Here is a 24,208-nt window from a genome sequence, read left to right on the forward strand (position 1 = left end):
GGAAGTACATTCTGACACATGCTACAACAGATGAACCCTGAAGACATAGACACTATGCTAAGTGAAATAAGCCACAAAAGGACAAATACTTTAAGTTTCCACTCATATGAGGTACTTAGATTCATAGAGACAAAAAGTAGAATGGTAGGTGCCAGGAGTTGGGGAGTAGAGAAAATGGGAAGTTATTATATAATGGGAACAGAGTTTTAGTTTTGCGAGATGAAAAATCTTCTCTGGACAGATGCTGTTGATGGTTGCACAACAATGTGAATGTACTTAATGCACTAAACTGTACACTTAAAAATGGCCAAAATAGCAAATTTTGTTATGTATCATTTACCACATTTTAAAATAATTTTTTAAATTGTATCTGTTGATAAAAATAAGTCAAGCTCAGTTTCTTCACCAAATTTTAACAATTGTATACACCCCTGTAACAACCACCCAGGCTAAGGTAAAGTATTTCCATATGGCCCTTTCCAGCTCTTTAAACTAAACATTTAATACCTTTCATCTTGTTTTTCCCTCTTCTGGAAATAGAATATTTGAGGAGATATTTTATGGGGGGGGTGTTGTATAGGAAAAACTCAATATGTTTTTCTTTACTCACACTGACAACATGTTTGACATTAGATGTGTGGGGTTTTTTTCCCCACACAGACCAATTCTCAAATATGAATTTGGTGTCCTGTAATTCAATTCAATTATGACACTAACTAGAGTCAGCACAGATCCCACAGGTTAAGGGCTCAGTCCCAGAAGACTGCCCTCCACTTCAGACCCTAATCAGAGGTAGTTGGTACCCAGGTTACCCAGAACTGTCTGACTTCGATAGAATTTGCAGGCTCCCACAATCCCCTCCTCAGATTCAGTAATTTGCTAGAACAGCTCACACAACAAAAGAAAACAGTTTACTTACTATTGCTGGTTTATTACAAAGGATATTTTAAAGCATTCATATGAACAGTCAGATAAAGAGATACATAGGGTGAGGTGTGGAAGGGTCCTAAGTGCAGGAGCTTCTGTCCCATGGAGTTGGGGTGCACCAGCCTCTGGCATATAAATGTGTTCACCAACCTGGTAATCTCCCTGAGCCCCATACTTTTGGGAATTTTTTTATGGAGGCTTCATCATGTAGGCATGATGGATCATTAACTCTTTCTCCAGCCCTTATTTAGAGGATGGGAGACGTGGCTGAATGTTCCAAGCTTTTATACATGGCTTGGTCTTTCTAGTGACCAGCCCTTTCTAGGAGTCCACCAACAGTCACCATATTAGAACAAAAGACACTCCTATCTCCCAGGAGATTCCAAGGGATTTAGGAGTTCTGTGTCACAAACAGGTCTAAGACCAAATATTAGCAGGAACCAGAGGCAAAGACTTTATATGTGTATGTGTATGTGTATATATTTTTTCTTATTATTTTACATGAGGGAATTAACTCATATAGGTGTATGTTTTAAATCTTTAGACTTACTCAACTTATTCTGACCTTGCAGACTGCTTCTCTGTGTTCTTGCTCCTTCCCTGGAAGCTTGCAGCTTCTCAAAGTTATGGTTCTTCCCTTTTCTCCTAAACCCTTCTGCCTTGCACTTTGGCTTTTCTCTTAAGCTTCCAGGCATCTCGCCTAAGCTCTGGCTCCTCCTTTCAAGGGCTCCCTGGCTCCTCTAACCACAAAATCTGCTTCTTCTGCTCTTCTGTCTTATGCCTTTGCTGAGCATGGGGTCTCTCCCAGAACTTATTAGCTTCTGTACATTGTCAACTCCATCTATTCCCTTTGGCTCTCAGACCTCTCCCCTGAAATCTGTCTCCTGCTCCAGAGTTTCTTCTCCATATTCCCAAGCTTCTGATCTCCTGGGCTACCAAAACTTTTTCCTCAGAATTTGTCACCTCCCTCAGGAGTCTGATTTCTGATGCCCAAGATCTTCTCTTGGGCTTCCAAACACCTCCTTCAAGCTCTAGCTTCTCCCTTGCTCTTGCAGACTCTCTCCTTGAGCTCTGTTCCCTCTCCCAAGGTACCCTCAAACTCCCTTGAGGTCCCAGGCCCCTCCTCTAGCCTTCAGTTCCTTTCCTATGTTCCCAGTACACTAAAATAGGCATACTCAGAATCTCATTTGGGCCTCTCAATGAGCCTCATTTGCACATGATAAAACTGAGAATTAGAATAAAGTAAACAATTGAAAAATTAAAAAAAACCAAAAACAAAAAAACAAAACCTGAGGCTTAGAGAGGTGAAATCACTGGCTCAAGATTACATGTCAAATTGAAAGGCAGGGATTCGGGGCGCTTGGGTGGCTCAGTCGGTCAAGTGTCTGCCTTTGGCTCAGGTCCTGGGATTGAGCCCCATGTTGGGCTCCCTGCTCAGTAGGGAGCTTGCTTCTCCCTCTCCTCCCCACTCACTCTTGATCTCTGTTACTATCTCTGTCTGTCTCTGTCTCTGAAATAAACAAATTAAAAAAAAATTTTTTTTAAAGGCAGGGATTCAAATCCTATTTGAATCCTAGACCTCCTATTTTCATCTACACACTTAAGATAGCTACATCTCCCATTAAAATAGCTACCCATTAGAAAAAGAGAACTATATTCCAGGAATTGTGTTAAGTGTTTCACTGAGGTAGGCATCATTATCACCATTTTACTTTGAGGAAACCAAAAGCTAAGATTAAAGAGCTAATAAATGGCAGAAAAAAGAACTGGAATGAGAGTTCTTCCAAATTCAAAATTGGCATTCCATCATTATTTCATTCTATTTTCGCATTATGTAGATGAGAACACTGAGGTTTAGAGACGTCCAGGAATTTTAGATCAAAGTTTGTGAAGGGGCAAAATTATGGGTCTTCTCTGCTTCCTCTCAGATTAATGCTAAATAAATAAAAGCCCCACTGTACCATTCTCCCCCTAGGAACCTTTGAGGAAGGAAATACAAACCAAAGAAAAGAGCCCATGGACAGACTTATCTATCAAAAGTTGATCAAAAAAAAAAAGATCAAATGCTGGCCCCTACCATCCAAAGGACGTACCCCACTGACTGAAAAAGCAATTGGCCCTGTTAGGACAAAGGTTATCTGTCTTCTCATGGGGATTCTAGGCTTGGGGAGGAAGAGAAATAAGCCAAAATATTGTTACAAATGAGAAATGTCATTTTATTCAGCACAAGGTAGCAAGTTTCTGGAACTAAATGAGTACAAGTCCTTGTCTAGCCGCACCTTGAAGTGGGGAAAAGGGAAGGAGGCTTAAAATCCATTGCCAGGCTTATTTCCCACCAAGACCCCAAAGTCCTAATGTTAGGCCAAATCATAGAGTAGGAGTAGGGATGTTGGGCGGCTTGTCAATAAAGTAAGAATTGACTTGTGGTAGGTTTTTCCAGGCAAGTTCTAGGAATCCATACTGGGCGATACCCACAGGTTGGATAGTATGCACCCTGCTCTTCCCAGGCAAAGGTACAATGTTATGGAACTTGAGAGGAATTGCAGGGGCATGGGAATGACCCCAAAACAAGCCACAGAACAACCGTTCACCAGGTACCAGCTCCTGAGTTTTCAGGGCCTTTTTGTACATGATCTCTTGGGGTTGGAGTTCCTCTTTCTGCAGCAACTCTAGTAGAAGCCTCTGGATTTGAGGGGACTTAAATTTGTACAGATCCATGAGTTGGTAAAACTGTTCCATCCAAGCAGTGCTGTCTTTTGCATATTGTTGTTGCATCATCTGCAAAACATGGTACAGTGCCACAAATGTCTCCCATTGAGGCACCTCTTCCTTTTTTTTAGAGATGGGCTGTGCCTTCTTCAACTTGGGCAATGTGAGGGGTCTGTCTTTTCCCTTAAAAGCCCTCAGATCCTTCTGAAACATCAGTGCTAGAGTTTGTTTGTCCACAGAGGCATGGGCACCTGTGAAAATCTCTCTTGCAGCAGGATAGAAATGTTTCATTTCCATCTCTTTGAGAGCATTGGATAGTTGCCTTACCCGTGCACTCCTGTAAGGTTCTCCTAAAAGATGCCAATTTATAGCCTTTGGGACTCGAATCCTCTTGGTGGTTGATGGTAACACCGGTGAAGGTATGGACAGTGTGTCCCTCTTTGCCTTGTGAAATTTGAGGAGCTCTCCCTTATCCCTCAAGGCCTGGAAGTCCTTCTGGAATATTAAGTCCAGGGATTTTTTATCAACAGAGGGATAGACAGTTGGAGGAGCATCTTTTCCGATTGGATAAAGGTGCGGTATCTCCTTAACAGCAGAGGATAATTGTTGTGCCTGCTTCTTCCTGTAGGACTCAGCTAAGAGATGCCAATTGAGAGCTTCTGGGGTTTGAGACCTCCTGGTAGCTGATGGTAACACTGGTTCAACAATAGGGAATGGCTCTAGCCGGCTCTCTTTTTCTTTTCTTCTAATTGGAGGGATCACTTTTAAGTGCACTGGACTCAAAGCATTCTTATGTTGTTGCGATATGTCTGTGTGACTTACCTCGAGGTTCTGCCTTAGGTGTTTAGCAATGGCTTTAAGATTGCACAGATGCATCCATTTCATGTATCCCTTTGAAGTGAAGTCTCTGAGGAGCTGGTGCAGTCTATGGAAACTGTCCCTGGAAAGCTGCTCTCCTGCTTCCAGTCTTATTAAGGCATTGTTAATCCAGTCCTCATCTGAGAAGCTTGCTTCTGAGTAGCATGGCCTTTCAGCTGGTATAGGAGTAAGGGATGGGGCTGGGGCTGGGGCTGGCCCTGGGACCTGGCCTTCAGTTTTTCTCACTGGAGAATCATGGTACTTAAAGAACCACTTCCACCTGTCACCTTTGGGCCAACGTTCAGGTTTCTGTGATTTCATGATAATATCTGAGAAGTGGGACTCTGGCCTGTGGAGGCCTTCTGGAATCTGGGTCTCTAAGCCTATTCTCAAACCCCTCGCTTTCTCCAAGAGCATATCCTCTTGTCTTCCCCAAGAACTTGTCATAGGGTATGCTCCAAGAAGTTGATTTTCCTGTCCTTCCAAATCCAGATGAACTCTCAACACTTCCAGGGGCATTCTCTCTTTTTCCAAGGCTACTGGGAGTGGTGTTTTGAAAGGGCTCTTCAGAACTGTTGGCCACATGACCTTATCCGTACGTGTGGGATCTCGCTTTCCATCAAGCAATCTTTCTTTCTTAAAAGGAATTTCCCTTCTAATTGTACCTTCCCTTTTCTCAGCAAGAGCCTCATCTTCTATTGCTAGCTTCGATAAGCTCACTTCTTCCTTGGAGAGCTCTGTTTTCAACTCTCTCTCTTCTGAGCATATCACCTCCATAAGTCTGCTCTCCTCGTCCTTCTGCCTTTCCTCCTTTTCCTCCTCCTCCTCCTCTCTTTTCTCTATCTTCTCCATTTCCTCCTCTTCCTCCTCACTCAGGCTCTTCTCCTCCTCCTCAGTTAGGCTCTCCTCCTCCTCACTCAGGCTCTTCTCCTCCTCCTCTCTCAGGCTCTCCTCCTCCTCACTCAGGCTCTCCTCCTTCTCCTCACTCAGGCTCTCCTCCTCCTCCTCAGTCAAGCTCTCCTCCTCCTCATGTGGGCTCTCCTTTTTCTTCTTACTCAGCCTCTCTTTCTCTTGAGTCAACCTCTTTTCCTTTTTCCTTCTTTGGGTTGAACTCTCTTTCTTATGCTTCTTATCCAAGTTCTCCTCCAATTCCTCTTCACTCAGGCTTGCCTTCTTTTTCTTCTTCCTAATCAAATATTTCCCTTTCTCTCTCCTGGGCAAAATTTCTTCCTCTTCTCCTTCCTCAGTGATGCCCTCCTCCTCTTTCCCCTTCGTTGTTGGACCTTCTTTTATTTCCTCCTCAATCAAACTCTCAGATAAGCCTTCAAACAGGATATCTCTGATATTCTCTAATAAGTACTTTAGCTGAGTTTTTTCTGATTTATTCTTCTCAATTCTCCTTAGAAGTTTCTTTAGCTGCTTTTTTCCTAACAGATTTTGTTCCTGGACTTCCTTTAATATACTTTCTACCTGGACTTTATCTAATAGTATCTTTCCCTGGACCTTCTCTAATAACCTTTGGTTCTCCTCCAAGCTGTCTCTATCAGTCAGTGTTTTCTCTTTGGTGGCCAGTCTGTCATCTTCTACTTTTCTCTCTTCCTGATCCAGCTCCTTCTCTTGTTTCATTATTTCTCTCTCTTCCTTAAAAACTTCCCACCTCTGGCCATCCATTCCACTCTTCCCCATCATAGATGATCTTTCTTCCTCAGGTATTTCTGTTTCTTCCAGTGGTACTATACTTCTTTCTCTAACTATTTTAGGTAGGATCCTCAACAAGTAACTCTCTCTCTTCCTTATATCTTTTAACCTGGAACTAGCCTCTTTTTCTTTGGAACGAATCCCTTTCTCCATATTCAGTTTCCTCATTGCCTGTATTCTCTCCTCTTTGGTTCGTTTCCTTTTTTTCTTGGCAACACCCATCTCCTTGGTCCTAATGTCATAGGCCAGTTCCCTCTCTTCCTGGGACAATTCCTCTTCTTTCATAATTTCTTTCTCTTCCTCAGTTTTTTTCTTTGTCTTAGTTATGCCAATTCCCTCCCTGGCTATTGCCTTTTCTTTCTTATCAATACGCCTCTCTTCCTTGGCCAGTTTACTGTCTTTCTGGGTCAGTCTTTTTGTCAGTGCTTTCTCCTGGGACGTTTTCTGCATTTCACCAGCGTGTTCCTCCTCTTCTACAGACAACTTCTCTTTTTCCCAGGCCCATTGTTTTCTTTGATCGCTCTCTTTTTCCTCTTTCTGATGCCATATTCTCTCTTCCTGGGCCTGTTTCTGCTCTTTTAGGGCTAGTTGCTCTTTTTCATGGATCTGTTCTTTTTCATCAATGGATTTCTTATCTTTCCCAACCCATTTCTCCTCTTTCTTAGCTTGTTTCTCTTTTGGGGGGAACACTGTCTCAATTTCCTCTATCTTTTTTTCCTCTTCTGGGATCAGTTTCATTTTTTCTCTGGCCCGTTTTTTTTCCCCCTCAGTCTGTTTCTCCACTTTTTGAGCCATTTTCTCCTCTTTCTGATCCTGTCTCTTTTCTTTCCAGGCCTGTTTCTTTTCTTCCTGTGACCACTTCTCCATTTCCCTAGCCTGTTCCTCCTCTCCTAAGTCAGCTTTCTTTTTTTCCCAGGCCCATTGCCTCTTTTTCTTGGTTGTTTCCTCCTCTTTCTGGGCCCTTCTCTCCTTTTCCACAAGCTTTTCCTCTTCTTCTAGGCCCAGTTTCTTTCTTTTCCAGGCTAACCATCTGTCCTTGGCTTCTTTCTCTTCTTTCTTAGTCTGGTGTTCTTTCTCCTGTTTCCCAATTTGTTTTTTCTTTTCTTGGATTTGTTTCTTTTTATAGGCCTCTTTTATCTCCTTTCCTAACCATTTCTTCTTTTCTGGAGTCAATTTAATTTCTTGCTCTACCAAGCTGCCCCTTTCTGATGCCTGTTTTCCTTCTTCCACAGACAGTCCTTCCTCTTCACTAGACAAATGTTCCTCTTCCTGGGCCAATTTCCCCCTTTCCTGGATCTCTTCCTCAACATGTTTCTCTATACCCTGGATGTGTTTCTTCTTTTTGTGGGACTTTTTCTTCCTCCCTTTAACTTGTTTCTTTAAGTGCAGGATTAGTTCCTCTGCATCCCAGGCCAGTTTCTCTTCTTCCACACCTGGCTTCTTCTCTTCCTCAACCGGCTCCTCCTCTTCCACTCTCAGCTCCTCCTCTTTCTCACCCAGTTCCTCCTCTTCCTCACAAGGTTCCTCCTCTTTCTCACCCAGCTCCTCCTCTTCCTCTCCCAGCTGCTTCTCTTTCTCACCCAGCTCCTCCTCTTCCTCACCCAGCTGCTCCTCTTTCTCACCCAGCTCCTCCTCTTCCTCTCCCAGCTGCTTCTCTTTCTCACCCAGCTCCTTCTCTTCCTCACCCAGCTCCTTCTCTTCCTCACCCAGCTCCTCTTCTTTCTCACCCAGTTCCTCCTCTTCCTCACCCAGCTCTTCCTCTTCCTGGGACAATTGCCTCTCTCCCCAGAGAGGCAACCCCTCTTCCTGGGGCCACATGCCTTCTCCATGGGCCATCATAATCTTCTCCAAGTCCCACTTACCCCTTCTCCAAGTCCCACTTACCCCTGCTCTCCTCCCCTCCTTCCAGGTCACTCTTTTTCTTTCCTTTAGTTTCCCCCCTTTTCTGGTCTCTTTCTTTTCTCCTAAGACTAACTTCCACTCTTCCTGGGTTAATTTCTCTTGTGGGGAAGCCACTATTTTTTCTTCCCAAGCTATTTTTTCTTCCTGATGGGTCAGTTTCTCCTTTCCCTGCATTAATTTCTTCTTTGGCATACTCAGTTTCCTTTCTTCCTCAGATGTTTTCCCTTCTTGCTTGGCCAGTTTCCTTTCTTCTTTTTTAAATTTCCTTTTCTCTAAGGCTAGTTTATCTAAGAAAGCAACTTTCGTTTTCTTCATTTGAGAAAATGCCTTGTCCTTCTTTAATGCTTTTTTGCCCCTTTGTCCTCTCAATTCTGTCCCTTCTTCCTCCACAACCTCTATATCCACCTTTTCAGTTATAATGGATGGTTCTTCTACCACTTGTTCATCCAATTCTGATGAGTCCTTTAGAAGAGGGCAGATCTCTTGGAAGAGTTCCCAGTTGGGCTCTTGGGGACCAAGCATCACCTGAGCCAAGTCCACCAATTCTTGACCCAGATCTCTTAACATTCCTGGATGGGAATTTGCTATCCTTGAGGTGACAAGATAGCAAATGTCATCCCGCCAAGACCTGGTATCTGATCTACCCACGCGTCCAGGCATACCAGCCAAACCTCGGTCCCTCTTTCCATGTTTCTTCCTTGTATATTTTTCTTGCTCAGTAATCTGCATGACTTTTTTCTCGGGCTCTTCTGCAGTTGTCTTTGAAATATCCTTCAAGTCTTTTTCCTGTTTCAACTTCGCAGCTACTTTTTCATGGCTTTTTTCCAGTGCCCTTTTCCAAAGCCTACTCATAAGTTCTTGTCTTTCCACCTGAGGGAACACCTCTCCATAATCTTTCATGCCACGTTGATCTATGGCCTTCATAACCTCTATGACCTCCATGTGGCTTCCTCCTTCTCCTTCGTGTCTTTCCACCTGAGGGAACACCTCTCCATAATCTTTCATGCCACGTTGACCTATGGCCTTCATAACCTCTGTGACCTCCATGTGGCCTCCTCCTTCTCCTTCGTGTCTTTCCACCTGAGGGGACACCTCTCCATAATCTTTCATGCCACATTGATCTATGGCCTTCATAACCTCTGTGACCTCCATGTGGCCTCCTCCTTCTCCTTCGTGTCTTTCCACCTGAGGGGACACCTCTCCATAATCTTTCATGCCACATTGATCTATGGCCTTCATAACCTCTGTCACCTCCATGTGGCCTCTCCCTTCTGTGGCTTCCATCACAACCTCCTCTGACTCAGCATCCTCTTGAGATTTGGCTGGGCTGAAAGTACTTAATCGCAGTTTAGGCTCTAAGGTAACATCCCTGGTGTCAATCTGCTCTGATTGCCTGGCCTCTCTTTGTTCATCTTCATCCTTTGAAGGCACCAACATAGAGCTAAATTTTATAAACTCTGTCTGTCTTAGCTTTCTGGAAACTCTCAGGTCCTTTTTAACTGCAGAGATATTGGGAGAAAAATAGTAAAGAAAAAAAAGAAGTTCTGAGTGATATCCTTTGTAATATCTAGTCCAATGAACAGCCATAAAAGGTACAAAGGCAAAGGGGACTGAGGCTTTATGGTACAGAAATGCTTGCCATTTTATCCCAGCTTTCATATCCTAAAGAAATAAGACATTGGTATTTGTTGTGGTATACGTGTTTCTTTCCCAGGAAGGTTATTTTCTGTGGAAAAGAATCTCTTTATGTAATTATGTTCCCACTGGTATCATTTTGGATACCCTGGCCTTACTGACCCTGTCTTTTGGTACCCTGAGGTGGGACCCAAATATACCCCATATATTACCCCATACATACTAAACTCTCTTCTTTTTGCTTGAACATATGTCTTTCTTTTCTTTGGTTTGGTGATCTCTTCAGGTATGACTATTTGTTTGACAAGGGTCTCAGGTTTACCAGCCATTGATATGTCTAAAAAAAAAGTAGGTTGTTGGTCTCTATATGACAAAGTCAGGTTTTCATTTAGCTGCTGCTCCACCTGAGTAAGCAGGCACTGGATATCTTTAGCTTGGATCCCCAGCAGCTGGTCCAGAGAGGTTTCTCCAATAAATTCCTGCCTACAAAAGTCAAGAGGAAAGAAGGATGACACCAAGCCAGTGATAAAACAAGATTTGATGAAGGAGGAGAAGGAGGAGTGAAGGAAAGGAGAGAGACAGGGAGGAGGAGAAGGAGAAATTACAATTGAAGAGACAGGGATAAAGTAGCCATTAGGACAGAGTAGTCTGAAGTAAAGGATGGGTAAAAAGAAATAATCAAATATAGCAAGGAATAGAATTGCCAGATACAAGATGCTTTTTTGGTTGGAAGATTTGTGGACTTGAGTCTTGAGGAGTCTTAAGGAAGTGAAGAAGTGACGGAAGGGCAGGCTAATCAATGGTTAGAAGAAGAGGGGTAGGTACCGGAGAAAAAAAGCAAATAGAAAAAAAAGAACATAGTGTGTGGGGGGGGAAGAATAGAAAGACAGTTGTGTAAAAAGGGAATAAGTTGTATAAAAAGAGAATAAGAGAAAAAGGTTAGGAACTAGAAGAAACAGAAGGGGGAAAGCCACTACCCAACTTACTGCATTTCTTGAAACGTGTCTCGTTTCTTCAGCAGGCCTACCAGCATAGTCTTAGTTTGGATGCCTGTGACTCTTATCATAAGGTATAAGGCCTTAGCCCTCACATTTTCATCACTGTCCATCAATCCCATAGCCAGTGGCACAGCAAAGAGATGGCTCAGGACACCTAGCCTCTCCAACCCCTCCCAGGCTAGCTCACGGATGCATGGATTGGGATGAACTGTATCTTCCATTAGGCGACAGGCAGCCTCAGAGCACAATCTTGGAGATACCTGGTAAGTGGCAAAAATTTGTGCCAGGACACTAATATATGTCTTGTATTGATCTATAGAACAGTAAATTGTGAGGTTGAGGATGGCCTCGATTAAATTATTTATAATTCCTTCATCAAATGTTCTTCCTGTCCAATTTCGGTTCATTATGCTTACTAGAACATCATAGAAAGTTCGTTTCCACTTCTTGGATTTATCCCTCTCTCTTCTCATTGAGATGTTCTCTTCTAGTACAGGCATAGGTGACAGTGTCTGGCATCTGATGAGTTTGGTCATGTCCCAGTCTTTATCTTGGTACAGATCATAGCGTAAGAAGATTGGGGTGCCATCAGGCCAAAGGCGGGCACGGATAACTGAGTTGGGGATGTAGCCATCAGGAGCAAAGGGCCATTGCCGCCCTTTACCAAAGGAGCAACATAATATATGGTAGGGGTTCAATCCATCCCAGCCAGCAAGCTGTAACTGAGCAGGAACCAAGTGTTGGGGATGATTATGCTTGGGGTCAAAAGCAATATTCTTATCCTCCCAAAAGTGTGATTTGGGTTCCACATGAATCAGAGTGGACATATGTCTCTCTTCCTCTACAACATGCGGCACAGTATTGTCAAAGGCAATGACCCGTTTGTTAACAAGGGCCTCTAGTCCCTGTAATTCCTGCAGCCCTTGTCCAAGGTAGACAAATTTGGGTACAAATACTCTTTCAAAAGAAAAGAAGAAGCTAGGCAGGAAGGGTTTAGGGACTTCTTGTATATCGTCTGCACTGCTTAGGATAGCTAGGTGAATCAGCTGAGCCGGAGGGAGCAATTTTAAGCAGGATACCAGGTAAAGACTCTGGTTGAAAGTCAAAAGCAGGTCACCCCGATTATTGGCAAAGCAGAGTGGGCCAAAATGCAATGCTGAATCCAACTCAGTTATGAGTCTACCATGGAAATCCCAGATCCGGACTGAGCCATCAGTGCCCCCTGTGACAAAAAGTTTCAGGGAAGAGCAGACATCAAATGAAGTGATGTCACACTGGTGCAGGCATTTTGTCTCTTTGTCTCTAACAGACCTTTGTTTTGATTCTGAAGATTTCAGAAAATCTTGGTAGTGCCAGAGACGCCAGCAGTGGTTCTCAGTGATGGCACCCACAGAACCTGGCAAGAGGATCACGTGTGTTAGGGGGCAAGCACAGAGAATTTTGCTTATGGGCTGCAGGATTACCTTGTTTTTCTGAATCACAGCTTCTGTCAGGTGTATAGTATTATCCATGCCATAGGAACAGAGTAAGGAGATTTCCTGAGGACCTTCTAGGGTAGACAGTGCCAACACTGCCCCAGAGTGAACAGTCTTTTCTATTCGAGCACAGCTATAGTGGGAGAGGATTCTCACAATGCCACTGTCATGCCCACAGAACATCAATCCTACTAGGCCCATACCCAAATGGGACTGCCCATAGGCCAGGCACCTTACTTTATCCCCAGAGTTTACTGAAGTGCATACCAGATACTTGGCCATGCAAGGAGAGCGCGTTGCATCAAACACCAGCACCTCTGAACTGCCTGTTGCCACAAAGAGCTCTTCTTTGTCTGAGTCATAGGCCCAAGCTACGGCCTTATCCATGACAAGTAGAGGCCAGGTGATAACCAGGAGATCTCCTGTTACTGGAGACAAGAAGCGCAATAAACCATCCTTAGTAGCACACAGGATCCGAGTCCAATTACGGCCACAGCAGACCCGCTGCACCTGCTCAGGAGCAGAACCACAGACATTGAAGAGGCTATAAAAATATGGTAGGTGGTGCAATGAGAAAGTGTGGGTAGTCTGGCAGAAAAAAGTGGTGTTATCAATAAACTGCAGTTGCTGCAAATCCTCATCAATATCCAGCTGCCGCAGCAAGTTCCCAAAGGCAAGATTCCATTCCCTTATAATGCCTTCTCGGCCTGCTGTTAGTAAGGTGTAGGTCTCTGGCCGGCTGTAAACACATATCACTGATGAAGAATGGGCTTGGAAGCTGTGGAGGAAGTTACCCTGGTCTAGACCCCAAGCATGGATCTCTCCATCCTTGTTTCCAGCATAGAAATAGCCCTGAGAGACACAAGTGAAGGAACAGGTGATAGAAGAGCCACTGGCTGTGGGAGTGAACTTTTTTACCTCTTTCAGCTGGCCCTGACCCTGGTGGGTGAAGACCCTTACCTTATTCTCACAAAGAGCCAGGAGGGAGCCCTGGGGGCCGTTCAGGGAAAAGCCCTGTACAAACTCATGATCAGACATGAGCACTGTTTGTGCCATCTGGAGGCCCCTGCCGTTTGGTAAGATAAGCCAGGTAACCACAGCCCCCGGGGTACCAGAGAGCAGTATCTCAGCTTCTGAGTCATAGCAGAGGCAGCTGATGGAGAAACGACAGGGCACTGTGCCCAGAGATATGAATGCTTGATGGTGATCTCCGAAGAGCCGCAGGCGCATGTCACCACAGTAAGCAATTAACATGTGGTAGGAACCTGTGTGGACCATTGCTTCAATGGGTGGCACTTGATCCATCACAGGAAACTTCATCTTCTCTATCATTCCTCCCATTTCTGTATCTTTCTTCTGTACCCAAAGTACTGCCTGGAAGAGGATGAGAAATGAAAACCTGACCATGGAGGCAGATTATCTCCCAAGAGTGAGGGGTAGGAAGGGTTGAATGTTTAGATACCTGTTCCCTCCTGTAAGACTAAGGAAAGACTGAACAGCTTGATTTGGGGAGTTTCCTGGTACTGGGATTCGGGTATGTAATAGAAACACAAGGATTAAGGCTCTTTCTTTGGCCTTCAGTCTGCTTTCTGGGGAATATGAATTCTCTGGACCTGATGACTAGAGGTGAAAAAAGATCACTGCATCCAGGTCAGACTGGGTTATGGAGATGGATATTAAAATGAGCTAACTCAGAATCAATCTCATCATCCTGATATGAGGGCAGTTGAGGTATGATGCTTGTAAAGTGAATTAAGAAGGAAAAAAAAATGAGGTTGCTTTACCTGTATTTGTTTTGAATGTGGTTCCACCCAGTTTAAGGACACAAAATAGTTGACATCGATGGCATAGAAAGAGATGAAAGGCTTGCTCTGGGGATGGTGAGGCTCCTGGTATAGAGTCTTAGGCCAGTCACTCAATACAATCACATCATTCTTTGGTTTTTCATCAGCCTGAGAGAGAAGAGTGGCCTGAGCTAAAAGGCCTGAGTACCCACTCACTCATTCATTTGGTAAATATTTATTGAGGATTAGTGGACATCTGTTGTTTTTTAGCTAACCAACATTTATTCACCCTACTACTGGAAAGTACTATTTGGGGGAGTCATCTCTCCCTCACCCTCACCCACATCTTAATTCAAAGTACCTCCCAGCCTTTCTCAACCAAGTTTCCATAAGAAGTAAGCCCTAATATCCTAAAGTATCAATTTTACATAAGGCATTAATTTCTCCCCTATGCATCTAGAATGCTACTAGTTATGTACCATCCTTAAGAGAAGTAAGAAAATAGCCCCTCAAATAATTTTGTTTTCCATGGTTTAGATGAGGAAAATTTGAGAAAGGCTGATATGTTCTATGGGAACATAGGGATATGATGCTGAGTAAAAGAGACATGGCCTTAGTTTTCAGAAGATAAGAGTCCAGTGGGGGAAACAGGCATTATATAAACAACTAACAAATGTCTGTCTGTACAAAACAAATAAGTACTTCAAAAGAAAGGAATACAATCCTATATGAGTATGACAGAGGAATCCAACCTTGGCAAATATCTCCCACCTGTCACAGTTGGAACAACTCTTCAAAGCTCCTGCCTATAGACAAAGGACCAGTCCTGTCACCATCACACTTCATGATACACTGCCTATGACTGCCTATGGGAAACTCATACTTCACAGACATAGAATGCCCACCATGTGGGCATTAGAGCTAGACCCTTTGGCATGCACCTTTCACTATTCTTATTTGCATCCAAGGAAAATGTGTGCTATTCACAACATGGAGTTAACTGTGCTTCAGCTCTAACATTCTGTGTTCTGACCCAGTGGGGGTGTGTGTGTGTGTGTGTGTGTGTGTGTGTTGTATTAAGGGAGATATATGCCTTTTAACATGATACACAGTAGGATATGTACAACACACACTATCTTCTTGTGACATAGTATATATCTAGGATGTAAATACATGAACTTCCTCATACTAATTAGCCAAAACTGAGGCTCGTAAAATCTACTTTTGAGGTCCCTCATCTCAGCAGATGCTTGTGCTACACTGTGTCTTGAACAGTGCTCCATGACTCTAACTCTCCGAGTTTCTCTGCATCCACAAAGGATTTGAGACTATACTGAGGCCATTATCTGCAAGTTACAATCTCTCTTCTCTTTCTATTTCTCATATTCAGATCTTTGTGTATACTGAGAGAATACAGAATACAGAGAACTTCCACTGTCATTGCTGGTTCAGTGACGGCAGCAGAGTTGAGAGAAAGGACACTGGTATCTGAGCTCTTAATCTCCCATCCCTCTTCATTGAATCTGAAAAGTCATTTACATACCCTTTATTCCATTAATCACCATTCCTCTTCTCCTTTCCAGACTTTATGCACACACAGTTCGCTCACTTACTCAACAGTATCAATGCTTTTCTCAGGAAGACTCTAAAAGACTAAGACTAGGGCGCCTGGGTGGCTCAGTTGGTTAAGCGACTGTCTTCGGCTCAGGTCATGATCCTGGAGTCCCTGGATCGAGTCCCGCATCGGGCTCCCTGCTCGGCAGGGAGTCTGCTTCTCCCTCTGACCCTCCCCACTCTCATGTGCTCTCTCTCATTCTCTCTCTCAAATAAATAAATAAAATCTCTAAAAATAAAAAAATAATAAAAAAATAAAAAATAAAAAATAAAATAAAAGACTAAGACCATCTTAAACCCAAGCCATGTATCTGTGCCTGGAAGTACTATTGCCAACTCTATATCAATCCCCCTCCTTCCTCATCCCCCTCCTTCCATCCCAATAAAACTCAGATCTTGTTTAGGATGATCATGGACCGAGAGATTCTGGCAATATAGAGTGGCACTGTGGTACTCCAAGGCTGGCACAGCTCTGTACTTTCTGGCCTTTTCCTCTCTTCTACCTACTTGCAATAAAGCTGGTACCTGGAAGTGCAGGAACTATCTTGTAACCTTAAGATGATAAACTAAAATATTTTTAAAAAATTTTTTTAAAGATTTTTTTTTTTTTTTTGACAGAGAGAGAGACAGCGAGAGAGGGAACACAAGCAGGGGGAGCGGGAGAGGGAGAAGCAGGCTTCCCGCAGAGCAAGGAGCCCGATGCGGGGCTCGATCCCAGGACCCTGAGATCATGACCTGAGCCAAAGGCAGACGCTCAACGACTGAGCCACCCAGGCACCCTGATAAACTAAAATATTAAGGATGGTGTGAAAAGAAAGAAAAAGAACATGGGTCCTTGACAACATGTAAGACAAAGGCACCTCCTGCTTGTTTAATCCATGTGAGTCCGTTTTCTGTTTTGGTTTTTTTGTTTTGTTTTGTTTTTTGGGGTTTTTTGCAGCAGAATGTCTTTTAATTATAATTGTTACCATCTGAATCTAGAAGGAAGAGTTGTTTATGGGTATGGGAGGGCTCTTCCAAAGAACATGCTCACATGTTACCCATGCCACAGGCTGCCTTGGCAGGGATATTTAGTACAAGCCCACTATGTGCATATCTCTTATACACATCACCTTTATATCCTTCAGGGTATTATTTATGAGGAATTTCAAGTCCTTCCACTGAGGAATAAGTCTTGGTGAAGGTGACATCTTTGTAATGTTCCAGTTCTTTATAGACATCATGGATTACAGAACCTGTGGAAGGTAAAAATGACTTAATCACAACATCTGATGTTAGACTGGAAATCAAGGGAATTGAGAGAGGGAACAACAGGAAAAGAGAGCGTATTAGAAACAGAAGAAACTCTCTTATTTCAGAAAGATCGGAGTGACAATGAACTACTGACACTTGCAAAAACATGGATGAATCTCAAAAACATTATAGTGAGGAGAAGCCAGACACCAAAGAGCACATACTATATGATTCCAATTTTATAAAATTCTAGAAAAGAGTCATCTAACCCATAGGGACAGAGCAAATCAGTCATTACCTGGGGCTGAGAGATTGGGAGATTCCTGAGAAGGAGTAAAAGGGAACTTCTTTTTTTTTTTTAAGATTTTTTATTTATTGGGGTGGGGGGAGAGAGAGAAGGAAAAGGAGCAAGAGGGAAGGAGATACACCACAGAGCATACCAATTCTCTCTAAAGAAATCATCATATAAAATCTAGACCTGAGAGGCCAATGAGCTAAGGGTCACAAAAATCTCTTCCACACTCTTAGCATGCTCTGCATAATTTATCTGACATTTGTTGTTCTCTAATGAAATTCCCAGCATACTGAAATTCACATTTAATATCCTGTTATATGTGTATATTAAAAATTCTAGGGGTTGGGTCACTTGGATGGCTCAGTCAGTTAAATGCCTGACTTCATTTTGGCTCAGGTCATGATCTCAGGGCCATGAGATCGAGCCCCACCTCAGGCTCTGCACTGGGTGTGGAGCCTGCTTGGGATTCTCTCTCTCTCTTTTTGCCCCTCCCCCACTTGCTTGTGTGCATGCACAGTCTCTTAAAAAAAATCCTAGGGGCACCTGGGTGGCTCAGTAGGTTAAGTATTGGACTCTTGATTTTGGCTCAGGTCATGTCAGGGTCGTGAGATCAAGCCCCATGTCAGGCTCTGGGCTCTACACTGAGCATGGAACCTTCTTGAGATTCTTTCTCTCCTTCTCCCTCTGTCCCTTCCCACTGCACTCTCTCCCTCTCTCTCAAAACAAAAAAGAGGCTAAGGAATAGGGGCCCCTGGCAGGCTCAGTCAGTAGAGCATGCAGCTCTTGATCTCAAGGTTGTGAGTTCAAGCCCCACATTGGTTGTAGAGCTTACTTAGAAAAAAAGTGCTAAGGAAGAAATCTACCCTCTACTTGCTAGAAGGGATGCTGCTCAATTCATGACTTGCTTAATAAAGCAAATTAGATTTTAAAATTGAAAAAAATTCTAAGGAAACTACCAAAAAGAAAGAAACAAACAGAATGTATGATTTAGCCAGTTGAAGGAAGGGATAAGAATAAAGGAAATACATATACATACATATGTATACATAAGAATAAAGGAAATACAATATGTATTTCCTTCTATGATGAAACATAACAAGAAAAAAAGAGGTATGATAAATAGAAATAGAATGAGAGAAACAAGTCTAAATATGTCATGATAATAACAAATACAGACTAAACCCATTAGAAGACAAATTTTCAGTTAGATCTTTTAAATGAATAAAATATAGTTGCATGCTGTTAATAAGGACAAATCTAAAATGTAAAAACCTAGAAACGTTAAAGTATCATTATTTCCAAGGCCTTCTGTTCTGAAAATCACCTAAAAGCAATAAGGAGAACGAAAAGATCTTTGCAAACACAACTTCAGTAGAACCAGGAGATAAGTATAATCTATAGATAACAAATTACATGTAAGGGCTGAGAAAAGCAGTGAAATCAGTGGCAATTATGACAAAAGAATTGGAAATAAGAAACTATGGAGAGAATTATGAGCAGAAAGAGGGACAAACAGAGGCACATCTAAAAAAACACCAAGAAAATAAAATTTCCTAAAGGTGAGAGACCCACCACCAGGTGAGAATCTATACTCCTACTTGTAACTACAACTGGAAGAAACTGGGGGGCAAAAGTAGAGGAAGCAGAGCTGCTAATGTTCTAACTCAGACAATGATGTGCAAAAAAAAAAAAAAAAGGAAATAGTACTATATTAATCCAAAAAGAACTATGAAGGAAAAGAGTAAACAAAAAATGAATATATGAAGAGCATTCAGTAGAAAACTGCTACAATGGATTAGATAAAACTTATAACTAAGTATTTTGTCATGAATGGGAAAAAATTAATTGCCTCTAAGATGGAAGGTCACAAAGCAAAAATGCAAGAATTCAGGAAAGAGTGAAACATCAGAATAAGATCAAAGGTGAATAGGCAGAAATGGAAAAAAATGAATTTGGATCCCTATCTCACACCATATACAAAAATTAGCCCCAGAGTACCTAAAGGTAAGAACTAAAACTCTAAAACCTTTTATTTTTTTAAGATTTTATTTATTTATTTGATAGAGAGAGATACACAGCGAGAGAGGGAACACAAGCAAGGGGAGTGGGAGAGGGAGAAGCAGACTTTCCGCGGAGCAGAGAGCCCGATGCGGGGCTCGATCCCAGGACCCTGGGATCAATGACCTGAGCCAAAGGCAGACGCTTAATGACTGAGCCACCCAGGTGCCCCTCTGAAACCTTTTAGAAGAAAACATAGGTATAAATCTGACCTTGGAGTAAACAATGGTTTCATAGAGATGACCTTTAAACCACAAACAACCAAAAGAAACAATAAAGATAAATTGGACTTCATCAAAAAATTTGTAGATCAAAAGACACTATCAAAAAAGTAAAAAAAGACAGGTAGCTGCTTCCTGGAGACCACAGGTGTAGAAACAAGTGCCACACCTCAAGTCAGAAGGGCTTCTGAAGCCAGCAGGCTATCTATGTCTTCTTACATATAGTGAAAGGGTCATCCTTTGAGACCCCGACCAAGGAAAGGCTCAGCTACTGACATGCTGGGAACAGATGGACTACAGGCTCCAATTTACCTCTTCCCACAAATTCCTCAGCATCTCTCCTACATCCTGGTCAGCTTCTACAGCAAGTGTGATATTGCTCATTTCCTCATCAACACAGCCTCATTGCTCAATGTACTGCTGCCTAATTTGCCCCAATTCCATGGGGTCATCTCTTTGGCATCAACAAATACTGAGAGTTGGGGCTGGGGATGACACCAGACCAAAGGGCTGTAACATCCTTTCCTTCTCCATACTGTCTTTTGTATCTTGAAAGCCTGAGAACTGTACAACCTTTCCCAAATTACCAAGAAGAGAACAGTCTGGAAAATCCGTAGGCCCAGCCCTGCTAAGAGCAGGTTTCTTTGAATCAGGAAATGTGGGAAAAATAAGGGCCAAATCTCTCCTCCACAGCAGGAAGCCATGTTTAGGCAGCTTGTTTGGTGATTAAGTTTTTCCAGATCTTCCACCCCCACTACCTTCCAGATGTTTTGCTATACATTTTCCTTACAATAAAAAAAAGTAAAAAGACAACCTAAAAATGGGAGAAAATATTTGCAAATCATCTCTTTGGTAAGGGTACACTACCTAGAGTATGTGAAGAACTGTTACAACTGAACAATAAAAAGACAAATAACCTCAATTAAAAATAGGCTAACAGGGGCGCCTGGATGGCTCAGTTGGTTAAGCGACTGCCTTTGGCTCAGGTCATGATCCCAGGGTCCTGGGATAGAGTCCTGCATCAGGCTCCCTGCTCTGCGGGGAGCCTGCTTCTCCCTCTCCCACTCCCCCTGCTTGTGTTCCCTCTCTCGCTGTCTCTCTCTCTCTCTCTGTCAAATAAATAAATAAATAAAATCTTTAAAAAAAAATAAATTACATTAAAAATAAATAAATAAATAAAATTAAAAAAAAATAGGCTAACAATTTGAAAAAATATTTCTCCAGAGAAGATATACAAATGGCCGATACCTACGTGAGAAGATGCTCAACATCATTAGTCATTAGGGTAATGAAATCAAAATCATAATGAGATACCACTTCACATCCATTAGGATGACTATAATTTTTTTAAAAGATTTTATTTTGAAGTAATCTCTACATCCAACATGGGGCTCAAGCTCATAACCCCAAGATCAAGAGTCACATGCTTAACTGACTGAGCCAGCAAAGTGCCTCTAGGATGGCTATAATTTTTAAAAATGGAAAATCAAAGATGTTGACAAGGTTATGGAGAAATTGGAATCAAATTGTCAAAACTTGGAAGTAATTAAGATGTCCTTCAGTAGGTGAATGGATAAACTGTGGTACATCCAGACACTGGAATATTACTTAGGGCTAAAAAGAAGCCATGAAAAGACATGGAGGAACCTTAAATGCATATTACCAAGTGAAGGAAGGCAATCTGAAAAGGCTACATTCTGTATGATTCCAACTGTATGACATTCTCAAAAAGTCCAAAACAATGGAGACAATAAAAAGATTATCAGGGTTGGGGTGTGGCAGAGATGAATAGGCAGAACATAGAGGATTTTTAGGGCAATAAAAATATTCTATGATATTATAATTAATGGATATAGGTCATCATACTTTTGTCCAAACCCATAGAATGTACAATACCAAGAGTGAACCGTAAGGTAAACTATGGATTTTGGGTGATTATGATGTGTCAATGTAGGTTCATCCTTGGTAAAAATGTACCATTATGGGGGAGCCTGGGTGGCTCAGTTGATTGAGCATCCAACTCTTGGTTTCAGCTCAGGTCATGATCTCAGGGTTGTGGGATCAAGCCTCATGTCGGGCTCTGCACTCAGTGGGGAGTCTGCTGGAGATTCTCTCTCTCCTCTCCCTCTGCCCCCCACTCTCTCTCTAAAATAAATAAATAAATCTTTTTCAAAATGTACCATTATGGTGAGTGATGATAATAGGTGAGTGATGATGATATGCATGTGTGGAGGCAGGGAGTATAAAAGAGATCTCTGTAATGTCCTGTCAAAAAGTGCTCTTAAAAAATAAAACCTTTAAAAAATACATCTTCACTCAAAAACTTGTACATGAATGTTCATAATAGCCCACAAGTAGAAACAAATCTAAATGTCCATCAACTGATGAATGGTTACACAAAATTTGATACATATAGAATGGAATATTATTCAGCCATACAAAGGAATGAAGTACTGGTACCTGCTACAGTGTAGATGAACCTTGAAAATACTATGCTAAGTGAAAGCCTCCAGACAGTGGATAACTACACAAAAGCTAATTATACAATGAATTTCAAATGTGAAATTCTGAGTTATGTGGACATGAGTACTTGCCCTAATATTCCATATACTTTTCTGCAAAGTCTCTAAATTTAAAACAAATTACAGCTGTACCAAATGTTAAGGACAGCAGTGTATAATAAGGATAGATAACAATAGGAACTGACTCCAGGGCCCGAAGGAGATGTTTGCTTCACACATTGAGATAGGAACCTTCAGAGGATATGCAGCTTTCCTAGAACATCAGTGGTATTTGTTTGTTTTCCCACAAGGAGGAACCCTTTACAAGGCAGATACTTATGACTAGAGGGACTCAGGTGAAAGTTCTGGAGTGCAAAGTTTCTCCAGAGCTAAGGGGAACCCGCCTATACTAAGGGCCTTACACATATATCTGAATCCATCCTATCTATCTTCCAATAGAGATACGAGAAGGGCATTATGGTAGGCAGAATGGCCTCATAAAGATGTCCATGACCTGATCCCTGGAACCTGCAAATATGTTAAATTACATGGCAAAAAGTTATGCAGATGTAGTTAAGGTTAGGGATTTTGAAATTGTCTTGGATTATGGGTGGGGAGGGAAATGGAATCTTATTCCATGAATCCTTTAAATCAGAAAACTTTCTCCAGTTGCAATCAGAAGGAGGTGGCACAAGAGGAAGCAGAGGGTAGCTGGCAAAAGGAGAAGTCGGAGAGATTCTAAGGGTAAGAAGGATTTGATGTGCCATTGCTCGTTCTGAGATGTAGAGGCCCGTGCAAGAACTGGAGAAAGGCCTCTAGGAGCAAAGGACAACCTCCAGCTGAAAGCTAGCAAGGAAACAGAGACCTCAGTTCTACAATCTCATGAAACTGAAGTTTATCAAAAACCTGAATGAGCTTGGAAGCAGATTCTTTCCAGGGCCTTTAAAGATGAACCCAGAGCCAACCGCTTGATTTTAGCTTTGTGAAACTCAGAGCAGAGAAACTAGTCAAGCCTACCTGGACTTCTGGCCTACAGAAATATGAGAAAGTAAATTTATGTTGTTCAAAGCAGCTAAGTTTATGGTAATTTGTTACAGCAGTGACAGAGAATTAATTCAGGCACTGACATTTTTTGAAAATGTACTTATGCAGTAAGTAATTTCCGTGTATTATCTCATTTAATACCAACAACCTTCTGAAGTAGTAGCTTGTTTTATTCCCATTCTGCAAAAGAAGTTAATTGGCATAACTACAGTTGTACAGCTAGTAACTAACAAAGCCAGGATTCCAACCCAGGAAGCATGACTGCAGAATGCGTCCTTTGAACTACTGAGCTACACAACCTTCCTAGAGTCAATGGAGCTCACAGAATGTATATTAAGTGTGTTCAAGGTGAAACAGCATTTAATTAGCTCAAAAGTGAGCCTGGTTGGTCTAGTTTCAAAAATGCTAATTCCAAAAACAACAAAAAATTGTTGAGATTCTACTTTAGAACATGTATTTTGCTATTGACTGGGTATCCTATGTTCAAAAGTCGACACTGTCTTCAAGGAACTTCAATTGTTAAAATTCGGTAATTGCTGTAATGGAGCACCCAAAACTGCATGGGACACCACAGAAGGCACCAGTAGGAAATGCTGGCACTAACCCAGGAGTAGCATGAGGAGGTTGCCAGGCAGATGAAGCCTAGGGAAGATTTTTATTTTTAACTCCAGAGTTTTCATTAAGTTCAGCAGACATAGATTATTCTGTCAAATTACTATAAAAGTTCCTAAATGCTTATTCTGAATTTCTGCATTTATCTGGCTGAGGACCTGGGCAAACAGCTCCCAAGCTGGTCCCAGAGTGCTCTGAGTACTGCCTTGGGGACTCCTATGGCTAGCTGAACAATTCCAAGCATTTTCTTAATCTAGCAACAGTTACTACCTCACTTCAATTTCCACCAGAGGTAAAGTTTAAACCCTTCAGAATCTTGTGTACAATTCTCAAGGACATGCAGGGAAAGACCAAAAGGCTGGCGCCTGGAGAGAAGATTTTTTTTTTTTAATGAGATAATTAAACATGTTTAAATGTCAGGAGGAAGAAACCATTAAGAAGAGAAAATACAGAAAGAAAAGGCTGCTACACCAAGCTAATGTGAAGAGAAATGAGGGTTAGATCCCACAATCTCAAAGACTCTGTAAAATTGCCTCTGATAATTTAAGACTAGGAGCTCTGACTGGGAAAATGAAAATGCCTGGCACTTGTGTGTCTAAATCCTGGGCTAACACTCCATTCCACCTGGTTTGCAGTGAGAGGCA

The 24,208-nt window shown here is 42.2% G+C and overlaps 1 protein-coding gene across 1 annotated transcript; it reads right to left on the reverse strand.

The window, feature by feature from the left end:
• Positions 1 to 3,294: 3,294 nt before the first annotated feature.
• On the reverse strand, positions 3,295 to 19,791 carry LOC123856049 (WD repeat-containing protein 87-like). Its single transcript, XM_064581612.1, has 8 exons — positions 19,720 to 19,791; positions 13,987 to 14,154; positions 10,716 to 13,576; positions 9,953 to 10,212; positions 7,731 to 9,593; positions 5,550 to 7,679; positions 4,352 to 5,030; positions 3,295 to 4,066 (listed from the first exon to the last, which is right to left on the reverse strand). Exons 1-8 carry the CDS (start codon positions 19,789 to 19,791, stop codon positions 3,295 to 3,297), a joined length of 8,805 nt encoding a protein of 2,934 aa, XP_064437682.1.
• Positions 19,792 to 24,208: the final 4,417 nt, after the last annotated feature.

The sequence above is a fragment of the Mirounga angustirostris genome, unplaced genomic scaffold, assembly GCF_029215605.1.
Source record: "Mirounga angustirostris isolate CCGP_5_RB_7025 unplaced genomic scaffold, mMirAng1.0.hap1 SCAF_16, whole genome shotgun sequence".
Classification (NCBI taxonomy): domain Eukaryota; kingdom Metazoa; phylum Chordata; class Mammalia; order Carnivora; family Phocidae; genus Mirounga; species Mirounga angustirostris.

Bases quoted from the DNA above. Each gene is read 5' to 3' on its own strand.
- LOC123856049 (XM_064581612.1), bottom strand. From the start codon at position 19,791: ATGAGCAATATCACACTTGCTGTAGAAGCTGACCAGGATGTAGGAGAG. The intron at 13,577-13,986 runs GTAAAGCAACCT...ATCCTCTTCCAG, and splicing joins CACATTCAAAACAAATACAG to GCAGTACTTTGGGTACAGAA. The intron at 4,067-4,351 runs ATTCCCTATTGT...AAAGAGGGACAC, and splicing joins AAAGAGAGCCGGCTAGAGCC to ACTGTCCATACCTTCACCGG.